Genomic DNA, 18,214 nt, shown 5'->3' on the forward strand with positions numbered 1-18,214 from the left:
GCTAATCGACTCCCTTAGGAGGAGCTGCTGCTACAGGCGGGTTATTGCATTCAACTCTGTCCTTTACAGCTCTCCCTGTGAAAATCTAGCACAGCACGGAGCAGAGCAAGGAATGAGTTTGGCAGGACTCCTCTGCATTCAGTGTGGAGTACGGGCATGCTGTTATGGGCACAGAAAGAAGAGAAGACTTAGCTGTATTTTTATGGTCCTCCTGTAATACCAAAGGAAATATATTTAAATGTTATTTTTGAGATTCTTCCTTGTGGAGAAAGAAAAGACAAGTTCTTTGTTCTGATCATTACGGTCTGTCAAAATGATCTTGATTGTTGTCTGAAGGCTTTGCAATGCTGATAAAATGTTGGGTTTTTTTTTCAGTGACAGGAAGGCATCCCTTAAATTTGATGTTAGCTCCTTTCATATTACCTTTCTCCTTGAGGGTATCTTTTTACAACATGACAATGTTTGCACGGCTCAGATGAGCACTGTTGTTAAGAAACAAGTGCCAACTGTGTATTTAAGACTTTGCCTTTAAACATACAACTCAAGGAAGTATTTTTCTTTTCATTACACCGTATTGTAAGTTTCTATCAAGACTTCTAAGTGTGATCTGACTCTTGGGGTTACATCTCTATTACAGTCCTCTGGGATAAGACCTGTTCCTTTCCCATTGTCTGTGCAGTGCCACAGTGACCTACACAACTGTAAAGGTAACAGATCTGTTTTACAATTGTGCATTTTAAGGCCGCAGTAAGAGTCCATTCCACACTGTGATGTAAACAAGAGGGGACACAATGGAGCTGAGCTACTGCAAATATCTGTTAGCACTACACTACAGTGCACAGTACAAATTAGCATTCTTTGCAATGGCAACTCTAGAGCGCATCGGTGCTACGAAGCAAACTAACTTACTTGAGCTGTTGGTTTTTGTGTTGTGCTGGTTTTTGCTTTGTGGTGGTATGTTGTTGGGTTTTTTTGGTCATGTAGAAACTAAAACATGCTGAAGTTCTTCTCATGTACAAGACGTGTATTTCACAAACATTACGCAGATCACAGGACCATGTGAGGGAGTGTCCAGCACCTAGGAACTACAAACTGCCTCATCCATCCTTCCTACTGACTGCATCTTCACTAATGCATGGCACAAACATCTTGCTTCCTGAGGAAGTCCAAGAGTGATTAGAGGTAGCTTACGAAAAACAGTTTCCTGGGAAGAGATTAAAGGAAACAAAGTATGGCCGTGTCATCTGAGGCACAGAACTGCAAGAAATTGTGTAGATCTCTTGCCAGTTCTAACATCGTTCTATGATCATCTTCACTCAGGAAGTTATTTTCCCAGACCTCTCCATTCAGACCACAAACAGCCTAAGTGCGACATGTCTCCCTTCATGTTTCTGTGACATAAGAGGCCTTGAGTGTAGTCTGCACTTCAGCATTACTGAAGTAATAATGCACAGAAGGCTTGCTCAGTTGCTGACTCGGTACTTCTTACTCCCATTCATAGCTGTCTTCTCAAAAAAAGACTTAATCACACTGGAATAAGGTCTCATGTCAGGTATTATTCCTTTTACAAAATACACTAAAGAACATTTCCTAGCATATTTTCCTATCAAGACCAGGTTGATGAGTGCAGCTGAACAATGTAAATAAGATGAAAGTTTGGTCACCTCATGGAGTCACATGCAAAGGACAGATATAATTTAACAGTCCAGTTCAGAAACTCTGCAAGAAATAAATCGTCTAATTGTATCAAAACCAACCTGCTTATTGTTTCAAGGGATGACTCGCTGAGCAGACCGGTGTAACTGGGCTTAGAAGCAGCACCCACATCTGCTAGGAGCAGTTCCTGCCCACAGCAGTTGGGTAATGATCTACATGATCTTAAAGGCCTCTTCCAACCCAAACCATTCTATGTTTCTATGCCTTGACAGGCCATTTAACACAGCAATTTCTATGGTGCCAAGTTGTCATCTCCTTTCCCCAGCACAGCATATCACATACAAATGCTGAATATTCACACATACAAAAATCATGTTTATGGAAATTAAATCGTCATGGCAACAGAAGAGGTCTCGCAAGTATTTTAAAAATAGGGAATTAACACCTTTGTAAAATCTAAGATCCATTGTTTTATGAATGCACTTAAAAAAACATGCAATAAATGGTTTTCTACCTACATAAGGACAAAATCATTCAAAACAAAGATTTCATTTCATGATATCGGTATATGTAACTGATATATGCATACCCATAAATACATATTTTAAACTAAAAGAGTAAAGGTCAGCTTCATCTGGACAGTGTTATACTAATGTGATCATCAGGCTTATTATATCTCAAGTACATTATTTTCATATTTTATGATTCATGCTTTGTAAAGTGAGTCAATTTTCCAACATAGTAAGCTTGTAACCATGGCACATTATAGCACAGTTTATTAATTTCCATTAAAAAAGCTCAGTTCTTCAGTGGCTTATAACACTTACCTACTTACTTTTTAAAGTCACATACTTGTTTCAATGATTTTTTTTTTCCTATTCTCAAGATGAATTTCACCATTTTGGTTTCTCATTCTATAGAAACCAGCCTGTTAGGACTTTTACAAAGCAATTAGCCACAGACTCAAGCTGACAGAATTTGTAAGCATTGTGTGGATGTTCATCAGCGCTTGCATCATGCTGAAAGACCAGCCTAAATAAATGACAAGCTGCTGAGATGCTGCAGTACATTCAAATTCATGCTCCCAAAGATGGCAGACTTGAGTCCCCTGCACAGCGCCTTGTACAAACATTAGTGAAGTTAGAAATGCAGTACAGGTTACATCTCTGCAGAGAACATAACCTTGTTCATTAATCGTGTTCTCAGAGTCCTTCTGTTGACCATATTCACTCTGCCCTCTAGCAAGATTTGACCATTATCCATTCTGGGCATATTCTTTAGTTATGCTTATAGCAGGAATTTTAATTTAAGTCAGCATTCTACCAATTAGCTTTCCTCAAACATCTCATGTTTACTGCTCTGGATATTTCTTGATCACAGACTTGAATGCATAAGCGTCTGTGGTTTTGTCTAGTCTACTTGAGTCATTAATTAGTTGGCAATATATCCACTTCTTTAATTTAAAATCTTGGTGTAAAAATGCCGTCCTCCAGTGTTTAAAAGTCATGAATCAGATTCTTCAATACCGAGATTGAAAAACTTGTAGCTTATTCTTTCTTCTGCCCTTTCACCCTCTTTTTTTCTTGAGAAAGCATCATATCCTCGAATCTTGCTCTAAAACCATGAAAGTTAGTTACATTTTTTTCTCTTCTCTGAAGAATAGTTTCTTATCTAACCAAGAGCCCTAGGGGACAGGGTTCCAAGGAAACACCAAATATTGTGGCAGTCAGAATTGCATTGTTAGGCCTTCTGATGGACTGTCAAGTAGTTAGAGAGAAACTAAGAGTTTGGTCTCTAACTCTCTTGGAATGGAAAAAACTGAGCCTTGCACTTTCTATATAATAAAGATGACTATGTTGCTGGAGGAAGTACTGTGGAAACCTCTGAGCGAAAAGGCTGAGCGAAAAAGTGTGAAAATTAGTACTTCAACTCAAAATTTCAATTTTCACCTACTTAATTTCCTTGGTTCTATACCCTATGAAACCTAGGAAGCTTATAACTTCATAACAGAAGTCAGCAGTAAGGTCAAATTTTCTCTAGGGATTTTCTTGAAGTTCTCACAATATTTTCATTTTGTGGTTCCTAGTTAACATAAATACTCAAATACCCTGAAGATAGGAGGGGAAAAAAAGAAGGAAGAGGGACTGAATCCTTCACTTAAGGCAAAAGCTCCCAAACTCCAGCAAAACCAGGGAAACATGGGTTGGATGTGGCTGGAGCCTCTAGAGAAGCTTGGTCAATGCAGATTTTTCATTGACATGAGAGTCTGAGTCCATGTGATGTCTTGGGGCTGACTTCTGTTTGGTGATGTCTAGGATCTCTGTGTGATGCTGGGTCCAGCTATCTGCTGCCAAATAGTACTGCTACACCAGCTTTGCTATATGTGCATCACTACGCAATTGCTCCAATTCACAGACCAACATTTGAAGGGCAAGTGGGCTCTAACTGGAGTTTCTAATAAGACACGGCACTGAACTGGAGTAGCTGCAGTAGAGGCTGGGTTTTCCTTCTGCTTCCCTTACTGTTGGAGCAGCAACTTCAAGCAGAAGTTGCTCAATGACGACAAGACTAAATCTATAAGAATTATAGAATATCCCAAGTTGGAAGGGACCCATAAGGATCACTGAGTCCAATCTCTGGTTCCACACAGCAGCACACTCTGGTGAAAAGCCTTTTCCTAACACCAGGCTAACCATTTCTGCCACAGCTCCTTGCCATTCCCTTGGGTTCTGTCACTGTCACCAGAGGGACCAGCACCTGTGCCTCCACTCCCCTTGTGAGGAAGATGTAGAAAGACTGTTACAGGTCAGACTGATTTTATCATTTGTAGAAAATAAGAAAAGAAATTCCATTTGTATTTCTCCTTTCCAGCTTATCTCTGAAAGCTTTCATAAATCTGTTGCAAACTCCAATCTCTTGTACAAATTTAGGGACTACTTTAGAATCCTTTTGCCATCCAATCTCATGTCTCTACGACATGTAAAATTGTATACGGATTCTAAAATTCATTCCTCTGCTTTATGCCAGCTGCTGCCACCTATTGGAGTTTTAGTTTAAGGTGCTGTATGCGATTTGATGGGTAAGAAAGAGACTGAGAAACCTGAGTTCTGCTTCCCTTTTCTCCTTTGACTGTCCTATATACAACCTCTCAGTGGTTTTTTCATGATGGAAAAAAAGGAAATGGCAATAGTTCCTTAGCAAAGTTTACAAACCTCTCTGGTGCTCACTGATTCAGAGCACTAGAACGATTTCCTTCTATCCTGGAATGCAGAGTAGCCAAAATTCACCTGTTAAAGAACTCACCTCACCCAACCTGCATCTTCAGTGAGACCATGAGAGGTCTTCAGCTCTGTGACTTGCATCAGAGCCCTGCATTTGTGATCCTGGCTGGAGAATTTGAGGTTGTTGCTCTGTTATGGTGGGTATGGAGCTCTTGGAAGAAGAGACCTCCATAAAGGAGGAGAGGGAGTTGGAGTCACTGATCCTTACAGGTCCCTTCCAACTTGGGATATTCTATAATTCTATTCAAATCCTTTCATTTGTTTTCTTTCTTGCTGCAGGAAGTTCCAGTTCCTTCCCACCAAATCTCTGCTAATGCACTCTCCCAGACTGTCCTTTTCTCCTTCTGGGCTTGATTCTCTATTTTTCTCCATGTCACACCCTTTGTCTGGAACAGCCTTCCAGAGTTCTTAAAATTCAGCTGGTTCACTTGGCCATTTAATATTTCTTCTTTGCTGTCTGCCCCCACCTTCACTCTTAATCTTCAAGTACATCTGTCCAAACTGCATTAAATTACAAACTAGACTGCAAGATGCTGAGCAAACCCTCTCTCCTCTCATATTCATTAAGTAATTAATATATCCTCAGAGCTGCTGAAACTACAGCAGTGAACAAAAATGTCATTGGCCACTTCTTTTGTCTTCTATTTTGATGAAAGCAAAAGGTGGGGGGTGGGAATTTGTTAGCATATAAGTTCGTTTGGAAATGACTGCGGTTCAGAAAGCAGCAGCAGTGGGTAAGGACGCAGCTTGACAGTGAAATGAACCAAAAAGTCCTTATAAACACAAGTAGAGCTCAACAGCAGACTTTTACCAACCACAATGAATGAAGAGTAAAAACTGACCAAACAACATAAACAATAGTAAATATTTGGTTGGTGGCAGAGCCAGTAGTCAAGAACAATGTGTTGCTGTGCATGTTCATAGCTGCATTTCTAAAGCAAGGGCATGGGAGGATGATGAGAAGATGTACAAGTGATCATATAGGCTCAGCAGATTAACACAAGGAAGGGGTCCAATCTGAAACAATGGAAAGGGAGGAAGAAAAGAATATATAAATTATTCAAGTAAGTCTGGGCTAATAAAATACAACTGCAAAGCAGAAAGCAGCTTTTTTCATAAAATATTGCAGAGTACACCACTGGACACTGATTAAAACTGAGGGGCCATGCCAGAGGCATTAGAGATAAAACTCCTATTGGTTTTTGGCTGATCTAACACACAGGCTGGAGTTGTCTCAAATGAGGAGGAAGTTTTTCACACAGAGGGTGGTGACGCCCTGGAACAGGTTGCCCAAGGAGGCTGTGGATGCCCCATCCCTGGAGGCATTCAAGGCCAGGCTGGATGTGGCTCTGGGCAGCCTGGTCTGCTGGTTGGCGACCCTGCACGTAGCAGGGGGGTTGAAACTCGATGATCATTGTGGTCCTTTGCAACCCAGGCCATTCTATGATGATTCTATGATGATGAGGAGCTACAAACTTGAAGTAATTTGTCATTTATTCTGATCACAAATTACCTGTGAACTAGTTTTGAGTTTTAAAAACTTGTTTGTCATTCTCGATGGTCCAGACACTTCATGGAACAAAAATATTCCAGACTACTGAGTGCTGGCAAGATCTTTGAGTGGCTGTTTGTAGTGATCAGCCAAGTAAGTTATATAACCCACTTCTAATTCTGACTTATATGTCTGTTAAAAAGAAAAGGAGGAAATCAATAGCCTTCTCAATGCTGGCCAGAACAGAATCTGCAACAGTAGAAATCTGTAGATTCAGCTGTCCTTATGCCCAGTGCTATATCTCCATGAAGAATACTTAGGGTACAGCTGGTACCACTGCCGCTGTACCATGGCACATGCAGGTGAAGAAACTACCACAAAGAACTTCCTGCTCTTTTCAGCATATGGACCATTTTCAGTGGATACACAAACTTGATAAGTGAAGTCTACTGGCAAAAGGTTCGCTTTGTTTAATTACACTGTCATGAAAATATAGCTTCTTCCTGCAGACTACCGCTGGTCTATGCAACAAAGGCTGAAGGATGCTGCTAGCTACAGAACCCCAGGAGTAAAGCTCATAGGCACCAATTCATACAAGCACCTGAAAAATCTTTGTTTTCCACACAGGGTCTCGTCAGTCAACTACACTCATTTATTTGCATACCCACAGAAAAGAAAAAGAAGAAATGGGATCACAAACACCATAGCAAGCTTGAGTTTTAATACACAGATGACTGAAAGTCTCAACTTCTTTTTGGCAGTGTTTACCTCAGATAAGAAGGTGTGTTTGTTCCTTAAAATTCTTTGTTTCACTACAGTGACGACAATGAGTATTTGCTTGAGGCATCTAGTTACAATTCCAGCAACAAGAATAAAATGGGTACTGATAATTTTAAGCAGATCTCATTCCTGCAGCTTTCCTGAGTGGTGCTTCCTGTGCTTCCCTTCAGCTCTCTAGAGAGCTCATTATGCTGAAGAGAGCACTAGCTTCTAATGAGAACCTTCTCCTCGGCTTGTATAAATCAAGACTTAAAGCCAGTGGTGCCACTTCAGTTTACACAGCTGAAGGACTGGCCCTTGAATTCTATTATGACTGAAGCAGGATGAACAGATAGCACAAGACTCACCGTGTGGAGGTGACACGCTCAGGAGCAGGAGAGCTGTACACCACAAAGAAAAAGGTTGTGCAGGCTGAGAGTCATCCCTTCTTTCTCTAGTTGCCTGTGAGAGGCTGTCACACATGATCTCCACCACAGGCTATTTCATGCCTCACAGGTGGCTGCTCTTCTAGCTTGCGCTAACATAATCTTATGCTATGTATTTCAGTTACTCTCTGCATAAAAATAGTATACATGTGTAATTCAGGCTGCCATCCAAAAGTCCACCCCCTTCCTGACACGAGGGATTCATCTTGGAGAATACCTCATACTTAATTTCATTCGCTTCTCACATTCCCCTCAAGTTCCCCCCTTCGCTTCCCCCCCCCCCCTCCCACACACGTGATGTCGAGAGAAGGAAAAACGGGTAGGAAGGAGGGCAAGATTCCTGTGTATCATCTCAGGGAATGACAGAGAGCCAGATCTTCTCCCACACTGACTGGCACGCGGCAGCTCCAGGAGAACACAGTCTGCCAGCTATAGGGCACGGCCAGCCCCTTCGTTCATCTGCCATCTGCAGCACGTACTGGCTGGAGGTGCACGCTGCTCAATCCTGCAGGAATTGGAAAGCAGACCATACCCTGCCATTTACTTATGCCGGCGTCTCTGTCTGACTTCCTCCAGAGCTTGGTGGGATGACTTAGACCCAAGGCCTCAGAACCCCTGCGCCACTGTGGCCTATGCGATACAATGAACACTGGCGGTCAATGGCACCAGGGCCTTTGCTACAGCACTTACTGAGGACACCAGCTCCCTCTTCTCCCTTTCATACCAGCTGCTCCTTTTATGAACCTGAGCTAGGGACATGCTCTACCAGACTCACGTGAGGAAGACTACACTAGATTACAGAAAATTCTGCTCCAGGACATTGCCAGGTGGTTGTGTCTATCATAGTGGGTGGAAGCAGTGTGCAACTGATAGGTTGTTCCGCAAAACAGACCACAAGCAGGTGGCTTAATCAGGCTTCTCTAGGTTGTGCTTGGTCTAAAGTGGAATTTTTGACAGGACAAGTTTAACGGATCCCTGGGTATGAAACATTTCACCTGACTCTTCTGTAATGTTTATACAAAACCCAGCTTACAATGCAGAACTTGCAGTTCTGGGTTACTACATAAAACCCTGAAAATTATCCCAGTTTTTCTGTTGAGGAAAAAAAAAAAGTGGAAAAAGAAAGGAAAAAAAAAAAAAAGAAAAAATTGACTATAAAAAAAAAAGAAAGTGTTACTTCTCCTGTCTAAACAGTACGACAGCAAAGCATAAACAGCATAAGGTCTTTCAGACCACCTGTGTATCTGGTAGCTTGCATCAGCACACAAGTTGTATTGGGGTATTACTGATTTAAGGTACCGGGCACTAGTGAACATGCAGCGGTCTCTGAGCAGTAGAACACTTGGTTTATCCATTATTGCCCATTTTCTTGCCTATTCCAGTGCCTTCTGACCCTTCATTGCGATTGTGCTGCAGAGACTACAGATCAGTGACAACTGCACACAAAACAGAAGAGGAATTGAATTCGGGGGTTGGAAAACAGAGAACTTCCATTATCACATACACACAGGCCCACTGTCTAAGTAGGAAAAATATACAGCAAGCCTGCAAAGCGTTATTTTAACGAGTTATATCTCTGTACCGCAGGAATCGATGGGAATTGTGCCATTTACTTCACTGGGAACAAGTTCGGATGCTAGATGTGAATACTTCACATCAGCACAAATATGATCTGTTCTACAAGTGTTGCTCAGTTCACGGAGAAGGCTGAAGAGATCACGAGATCTCTTTTCATCCTGTTCCTACACGCAGATTTGTGTTCCTCCTGTTTCCCCTCGTGTGTGGGCTGTGTGATACATGACAGGATTTGGTTCAGACAGTAAAAAGCTATTCTACTTGGGTGTATTATTGCTGAGTACAATTTCTATGAGAATGCACAGGACATGAGCAGCTTCATTAAGGGAACAGTTCATTTATGTCAGACTATGTGCTATGCTTTGCCATGCAGAGTGTGGGATGCATCTCCAAAGCAAGGTTCTTAGCCAGTCAGAGAGAACGCCATAGGAAAGCAGTTGTTTTGTAGTTTGTTTTGCTACTTTCACAGTGGTGATTCGGCTGAATGGTGGTACGGACAGCCAGAAAGCACCGCTGAAATCACTGCATCAAATGGAAAATCTAAGACTGTTATAAATCAAAACTAACTAACAAAATAATACCATTCAGGGTGGGTCCAGCCAGCTGGTGATAGTGCAGCCAGCATGGCTACAAAACCCAGATTCATCTCAAGCATGGGCTGGGAGCCTATACCCAAGCCTTTAGAAGGCAGCTCTACATACTGCCATCCTTTACTGACCCTTCCCATCAAGAGCATTGCTGGGGAAGATGTCTGCACCTCAAGGTAATCCCGGTGTGGGGACAGCTTATGGGGTTTGCTCTCCTAGGATGAGAGAAGAACAGTGGGGATTTTCTAAGGTGCTGTCAAAAGCAGCACTGTGAAGCGGAGGATTAGTCAGAAGTGGTAGGAAAAACGTACAGAAGATCTCCTCTATAGTTCTTTGTTTTTCTTCTATGCCTACAGTGGAGACATAGCACCTTCAATGCAGTGGGAAGCTACATTCACTTAGCTCTGATTTAGAAAACTTCCCTCTGAAGGTGGTGGGGAATTAAGTGCTAAATAACCGTAGCTCAAATAATCATGAAAGTACCGGGCTGAGGAGTTTGATTCACTGCTCCAACTTCTTCAGGTGCCTGCACCAAGGGCTGTGATAACAGCACACCTGAGTGCAACACTACAGCTTTGATGCTCTTACAGCTCATATCCCAATGCCTTTCTTTCCACAGGAAAATTCAGAGGGACTTTAAAAAAGCAAACATTTTCCTCTGGAACACACCTGTAGCCTAACAGCACACACGTAGGATTAACAACAGCTTATACATGCTGCATACAGCACACCGGGTTGGGATCACACTTTAATCAGAAGCACATTCAGATTCATTAAGGAATGAAGCCACCTGGAACAAATAAAGCAGGTGCGGGTGGGGGGCAGGAGCTTTTGTTACTGCAGGGTGAGCTTCAGTACCAGCCCCAGAAGCAGCGTACGGGAGCTACAGGAGGTTCAAGGTAGGATGGGATCTTTTATTCTCCCCAAGAGGAAAGCTTTGCTCGCTGCCAGACGGCTCGCACCCTGCCTGCTGTTCCAGGTGTGCTCGTAAGGCTGGCTGTCCTGGCTCCGGCTGGCCCCAAGCTGAGCTAAATGCAAGGGTTTCTTAATTAGAAGGGGTCAAACAGAAACATGTAAGGAATTACAGCCACAACTTAAGCCCCTCACCCGGGACTTGTCAGCGAGAAAAAGAGAATCCCCGTGGTTCCTCGGCACCCGTCCTTCAGGACCTCGGCACGCCAGCTCCGTGCACAGATCCTAAAGGAGCCCCAGTGGCCCTGGGAGCCACACAGCGATCTGCGGCACCCCTCCCGACCCTCCTCCCCCCTCCTCAGCCCCGGGGCGCGGCCGTCGGGCGGTACGCGAAGCGCCGCTCCCGTCGCGAAACTTTCCGCAGGGGCTCGCTCCCTCCCTGGGCGGCGGCGGAGCTCCTTACCCAGCCCTGGCACGAAGGTGTTGAGGAAGAGGCAGATGACAGCCACGGGGAACGGCATGTAGGGGATGGCTGCGCGCAGGGGGCCCTTCTTCTCCCGGACCTGCACCACCACCCCGCTGGAAGGGGCAGCGCCCCGGCTGGGCTCCCCGCCCGCCGCGCTCTCGCCGTCTTTGGGCAGGGGATCCATGGCCGGAGCAGCGCTGGAGGTGCCCTGCCGGGCTCCCGGCTGCCGCCGAGCGCGCTCCCGCTGCCGCCTGGCCCCGCCCGGGGGCTGGAGCGCCCGTCCCCCGTGCGCGCTCCCGCCGCCGCCGGCTCAAACCCCTCAGGGGTGCGCGCCGCCCGGCCGGAGCGCGGTTCTGCCCTCGGGAACGGGGAGGGCACCGCCGGGGTTCGGGAGCGACGGAGCGGTGGGAAATAACGCCCCTCGGGTTCTTAGCATAGCGGCTTTCGGGTGAGGGGAAGGAGCGAGTTAAACCCTGCTCTTTTCTTGTTGTGAAAGTGCTGCTGTTGTGGGGAGTGAATGGAGAGCCACAAGGATTAGAAAAGCAAAATGCACGGGAGTTGCTTGTGGCTCGGGACGACGTGGAAATGGGGCTAAGCTGCCCCTCTGCTGCCATCTGTCCCATGGCAACAAAATGTAATGGGATGCTATCGAGAAGGTTCAGCCTCTGCTGCCATACCACTAATATCCACCTCTGACACTGTGGGCCGACATCATAAAGTAGGAGGCGTTACTTTCAGAGCAGCCATTGTGTTTCAGTGGTGGGATTTGTTTGCTGCATGCCTTTTATCCAAATATTCTTCTGATTTCTTTTTGATTAAACACACAGCTTAGACACATTTCTGGAGCATGCTGCCAACCTGGCTTGGCTAAAGGTTATTTGGTTTTTAAAGTGATGCCATTTATTAATATAGAGATAGTTCTTGACAATTATATCCCCTATGCTCAAAGTCACCGAAGGACCTCATCCTAGAGAAGGATTTGATGGAAGCAATGTGAATTCTGTCTTTCTCTATGGGTTGGCCAAGCCACAGCCAGGTGATGAATCCTCGTGGCCTGAACACTGGCTAATTAGAGCCTGTGCAAAGCAAAATGTACAGCTGGAACATAATCAATAACTTACAGTGATATAATTGACTACAGACTCAAGCAGACGATGAGCTAATATTGGTTCTAGAAACTGTGTGGGTGATCCCACTAAAAGCAGGCAAAAGGCCATTGTGGAAATCTCCCAAATAGAGAGGAGAAGACAAAGAAGAAATGAAACAATATTTTGTCATAAGCACTGAAGAGGAGGTTGTGCTTTTGTATGGGGAGTTTCCTTGGAATATCTGGAAGCATTCAACAAAAAGGAGTTAATTTATTTCCCATAGGGTAAGTCAGCATTGCGGTGAGTTACGCTGCAGGTGGCAGTTCCTATGGGGAGCACGTGCTGGAGCTTCAGTCAGCATCCCCGGGATACCTGCTGCCTCAGGCTTGGAGGAATCCAACACGTGGCTCATGGGCACCAAAACCCCAGTGGGAGGGGATAGCCTCCTGGATGAGTTCAGGAGTTACAGTCATTCGTGTCAGACATTAGCTGGCTTTTGAGGAGCTCTACTGGGAGATTTTCATAGTGGAAGGCTTTTCTTCTACTGGATTTCAATGATGGCTAACCAGGCTGTATTTCAAATTACATTTTTTTTTTCTTCTTTCCCTGCTTTGGGAAAGGAGGAAACCTGCAAACTGAATACTACTGGCATACCTACATTAAGCATGGGTCTGTCTCTGAAATAGGCCCTGCTGCTGAGCTTGGATCCTTCCCAAAGCTGTTGTCTTAAGTATCATACCAGCACGTTGAGAGATACAGTAACACAAATCAATTGAGAAATGTTATTAACGGAGACAACAGGGAGCTAAGCAGCACTATTCCTCACTAACAGTTCCCTGGGGGCAGGAGTAGATCTGCGCTCCAATTACACCAGATTAGCTCCAGTGTTGTGCTGCGTGCTGTGATTGGTGAGCTTAGTTTGAGGCGCCCGGTTTTCTCTGAACATGAAAGGTCAGCTAAGTCTATTCATGTACTCAGATCTAATAGTGTAATTAACAAATCCATTCTATCAGATGAAACTGGGGATGGAGAGCTACAGAGAGAAACAGAGCTCTGTGCAGAGGTGTGGTTGGTTCACCTGGTACCATCTGTGGCCCACGTAGACTCTGTTATGACTGGACTGTTAAGGCACTGAGACCTACACTTCTTGCTTACAGAACGTGGAGCTTGAGCAAACAGATGACCTTAACTCAGAGCAGCTGGCTCAGGGCTTACACTCTAAGATCTCTAGTCTGTCTCACCACATTCCAGGTTTTCCAATAAAGTGCTTAAGTGAGATACAGATGGAAACCTAGAGTCCATTCCCTTAATGGTTGTGTCCTAGCCTTAAGTTTGGGTCTGCTGCCAGTCCAGCTGCTTGTTGCTGCCTCTAGACTAGCATGTCTTAGGCTTGTCAGGCTGCACCTGCCTGAAGGACTGATTTAGCAGCACCTTTAGCACAACTTCCAAAGATTCAGAGACTTTCTCTGCAATTTACCTGTTACTGTTCCAGGTTAAGGAAGACATTAGCTTGCAGTGAAACCAGCAACAGCGTCAGACAGCTGCATCCAGTGAGACAGAGCAACCTGCCTAGAATCTGCTTCTACCTTACTAACACCGCTAACACCAACTGCTTGTCAAATAGGAGTCCTTCACTCTGAACTGCATCCCATTGGTATTTCTCTGCTGCAGAAGTAATATTCTTTTTCTTATTCTTTTTCCTGTCAAAAAAACAGTTGCTAGAAATGTACTTCAGTACATTCAGAAGCAGGTCTTAATTCACTTCCAAACATCCCCCAGGGTCTTTAGGGAAGAAAGGGAACTGCATATTGTGCAAAATGAACAGGGCAAGGCCCAACACATTTTGTTCTGATTTCTGCCACTGAAACAAACACTTCTGCAAAACATCAGGAAGGCTGTAGATTTATCCTATTGCACCAGCAGCTACCACTGCCATGAGCAATCGCCTTGTGGCACTGGCCACTTGTTCTCTCTGTGAACAGCTACAAATGTATTTATCCCCATTTTTGCTTATGGAGAGTCTCCTTAACTGCTGAAAGAAAATCATTTTCCTCTCTAGCGTAACCTCATTTCCACCTCTTCATGGCCCCCTTCTTCTGTGAAACACTTTACCTGATAATATAGCACAGTCATCTTCATTATTCACCTCGCATTCCTGTGCACTTCCATTGTGTTCTTTGATGTAGCCAGTCTTCTCCACTTCAGCACGATCTATTTGGGACAGGCACTGTATGACGTTCCTGGGCATCAAATTTGGTAAGCATGGGGGGGTTGGGCACGATGAAGTTTCTCTGAACTGTTGTGATGTTTTGTATCCTGTAATGCTTAGTCCTCTCATCCCACAGCTCAGTAGATAGGTTACTGTGCTTGGAAATGCCCGTGGCTTGCTGTTCTGGTTGTGTGGTGTTGGGTTTTTTTGTTTGTTTTTCCAGACCCATTTCTACTCCTCATAAGTCACCTTTCTCCTCATTCCTGCTGGTCACAGTCTCTTTGCCCAGCCAGTCCCAATGTCTTCACTTTTCCATTTTTCTCTCCTGCCTTGCCTTATAGCTTCCAGTCCCAGCATTATCTGAATGCTACAAGCTCTTGCTGTCCACCAACCACAAAGCTTGCTGGCTTTAAGACTTGTACTCCCCTTGCAGTGTGATTGTTTGCAGAGGAAGGACACAGAACAGACAGGCCTAATTTTTTTTCCTCTTGTGCCATATTCTGGTCAGTCTTTAGTAGTTCAGAACTGCCCCAAGTCTGGTCAGTAACACTTAACAAGCATCTCTCAGTTTGAGTGCTAAAGTACTAAACAGTCCTGAAAGATAAACAGGACTGGGTTACTGTGAGGATCACAGAATCACAGAATTGTAGAGGTTGGAAGGGACCTCTTAGGTCATCAAGTCCAACCCCCCTGCAAAGCCCGCTCCATACAGCAGGCTGCACCGGTAGGCACCCAGGCGGGTCTTGAATATCTCCAGAGAAGGAGAATCCACCACCTCCCTGGGCAGCCTGATCTTCGGGGGTTTAGTTTATCTGAGTTACAGCTTGAGCAATGCTCAGGTAGAAACAGATTCTCTTCTTTGTAGGGTTGGGTTGACCTCTTCAAGGTTGTTATTCTTGGATGTTTTCTAATATGAGTGTGAGATGAGATGGGAGCTTTAATGTACAGACTGCTTCTCTCAAACTGTTTCTGAAGGAATGAAATTACAATCTGCAACTTGAGAGCAACATCAGAGTCTATCAAGTAAACTAATGCGGAGCTGTCACGCTCTGTCTTAAATGAAATTATTCCTCTGATCGAATTTCTTGCCACTTATGACACTTTCTATTTCTCAATTAAACTGGTTCAGACAGGATTGAATGTTATGTTTTGTAAGACAGTCTTTTTGGAAAGCTGTGAAATAGAAAAACATATGCTGCTTCCCTTTCTTGAGATTCACTTGAACCATGGTGCTGCTCTTGCTGGCACATATAAATTTTGATCTTAGAGAAAGGCACCCATCTATTTGGCAGCTGTGAGAAATGAAATCTTTTGTTTACCAACATGAGCAGTGGAAATGCGTGCTTTTCTTATACTGTTCCACAGGTCATCTGGAGGGACCAGTTTCTAACATGAGTTAAAGTTCAATAAGTGTGAGCTATTCAGTCTTTGTCTCTCTGCTATAGTTTTCCATAGCTTTGTATCATCAACTGAACTGAAATCAGTGGCAACTGTGATACTGGTCACATCTGAACAGACAGAAGCAGTAAGGAGCTGCTGGTCAGCTCAGGGATTTCCAGCTGGGTGGAGAGTTTTGTATGTGGAGTATGAGGAGCTTTATATTCTCTTAGACATGGCTGCCTGGTCTGTGGTGGAAGCTTTTGTCCAGCTCTCTGTGGAACAGCGTGGTATGGATATTCTCACAGGGAGTTTAACAGTTTCAACCAGACGTGCTGAGAATAGATGAAGGCTTTTGCTTGAGATTGCTTTCTTGAGCTTACTGATGGGCTGCAAAATGTAACTATAATGAGGGGTGTTGGTTTTTTTGTCTGTGATATAACCCAGTGGACCTCAAGGTTTCCAGTGGAGATAAGACTCAATGAGCTGTCATCCTGCAAGCTACAGGGGAGCCTCTCTTATGTGTGAAAAAACTGTATAAAATATATGTCCTCTTGTGCCTCTCAGTAGAAACTGACTTGATATTTACGTATGCACCAGCAGGCCTTTTGTTATGCTCTGAAGTTTTATCTGTGTGCAGTCAAGTAGTTACTGCAATATTAACTTTCTTAGATGCTGCCAAGTCTATGTCTCTTATGAGCAAGTAAAGGACTTAATTTTCTGGGACTGTACTTGCCCCTTTTGCAAATACCACCTTGACATGCTTCAGAGAGCTACAAATCATAGCACTGTTGCATGGCTATTAGGAATTAGAATAGGAGAAAAATGGTATTTTTAAGCTTGTTCAGCAAAAGAGGAAATTGCAAAGCTTCACTTGAAGTATGATGCACCCAACTAATGCTGGCACGAACCGAGGATGTAAAAGTGAAGATTAGCATAACCAAGGAAGCAATAATGACAGAAGCTGTTTCTCAGGCAGTGAGAGCTGATACTGATAGCATGCAGAAGGAGTGAATGCTGTGTTCTAAAAGGTCTCAGGGAAAGATGTGGAGAGGGATGCCACTGATTGTAAAAGAGTTTTTGTGCTATCAGGCTGAGCCACAGCTCCCTGAGATACACTTCAATTCCTGACATCTATCCACTTCTTTCTTATCCTTCCTGCTGGAGCTGAAAGATTATTTTAAATTATTTCTTGGAATAGAAAAATGCCTACTTAAGTTCCTTTTAATCTAGAATGTGATCAGTGTTGTGTTTGCTGATCTCCATTGAGTCAAGTACAGTGTCGACTAAACAGGAAACATCCTCTAAGCACTGAAAGGGCATTTACAGTGGAGGTTATTACATTTCTGAACTTCCCAGGCTGCATAGATTCTAGATAAGACAGCTCTTGTGAGCTCAGGGAAAGAATACAGCATAGTGGGGGCTCGAGGAGGGAGAGCAGCTCACAGTTTCCCACTCTTGAATAAAACCGCCTGATTTCTTCTGAACAAATATTCTAAGATTGTAGTTGTTTGTGTCTCTCTCCATCCCAAAATGATCTTCTGCAGTAAAGGAACTGGGAAACATGCACTGGGATCTGTGTCAAATAGCTGGCAAAAATTTCACTCCAGCATACAATTCTCCAGGGCTCTATAGGAATGTTGGCTGGGCCAGCTGGGATGTTTATTAATGGTGCAATTGTAGAGAACTGCCCCAGCATGTCACTGGAGACTGACATTCAATCTCATGAGCTCACCCCAAGCATTTTAGTACTTCATCTGTAAGACCAGCACACGTCCCAAGCTCTTCTCCTCTATCATGAAACCCTTACTCTCGTTATTTGAGAACCTTTGCCCCTGTGTGCTTTCTTGTTGAGCAGACTTCCACATCAGATTTTACTGCTTTTAAAAGAGCATTTCTAACATCCAATTAAACTGGAAAATCCATGCTCAACAGATTTGTTAAGTATGATTCTCCATCTAGTCATTATCATTAGTGAAGTCATAACTTCCTGAGTGGTTCTTGTGTGTCCCTAATTAGTGCCTCCGTTCCTCATCCTCCCCCTCACTGTGGAAATCAAGCTGCGGGTCTCTTCCTGGCTCTTGGATCCCTCACAAACCTCCATATGTGCTAACACCTCTCCAGCCCACCAGAGCCTCTTCTGTGGTATCTGTCTTTTAATGCTCTTGTCCCAGAGGCAGTGTCAGCAACCCTCATATTCAACTACCAATAGAAAGTGAACTGTGATGTTCCCAAAAAGTATGCGCTGCCTCAAACGCAGTGTTAAAATGGCTGCAACAGTGTGAAGCTTTTCCCACAAGAATCAGGATCTTCCTGAGTTTTACCACATTCTGCATGGCTTTTTCCTGAGGCCAGTCAGGGCTTAT

At 44.1% G+C, this 18,214-nt stretch overlaps 1 protein-coding gene across 2 annotated transcripts in view; it reads right to left on the minus strand.

The window, feature by feature from the left end:
• STUM (stum, mechanosensory transduction mediator) overlaps window positions 1-11,420 on the minus strand; it is a 37,095-nt gene extending 25,675 nt beyond the window's left edge. The window contains exon 1 of one of the 2 annotated variants that reach the window (XM_015283634.4): window positions 11,172-11,420. In XM_015283634.4, coding sequence (XP_015139120.1) covers window positions 11,172-11,358 — 187 coding nt within the window. In that variant the 5' untranslated portion in view covers window positions 11,359-11,420. 2 annotated transcript variants of the gene reach the window in all.
• Between the last annotated feature and the right edge of the window lie 6,794 nt (window positions 11,421-18,214).

Source organism: Gallus gallus, chromosome 3, assembly GCF_016699485.2.
Source record: "Gallus gallus isolate bGalGal1 chromosome 3, bGalGal1.mat.broiler.GRCg7b, whole genome shotgun sequence".
Lineage (NCBI taxonomy): Eukaryota > Metazoa > Chordata > Aves > Galliformes > Phasianidae > Gallus > Gallus gallus.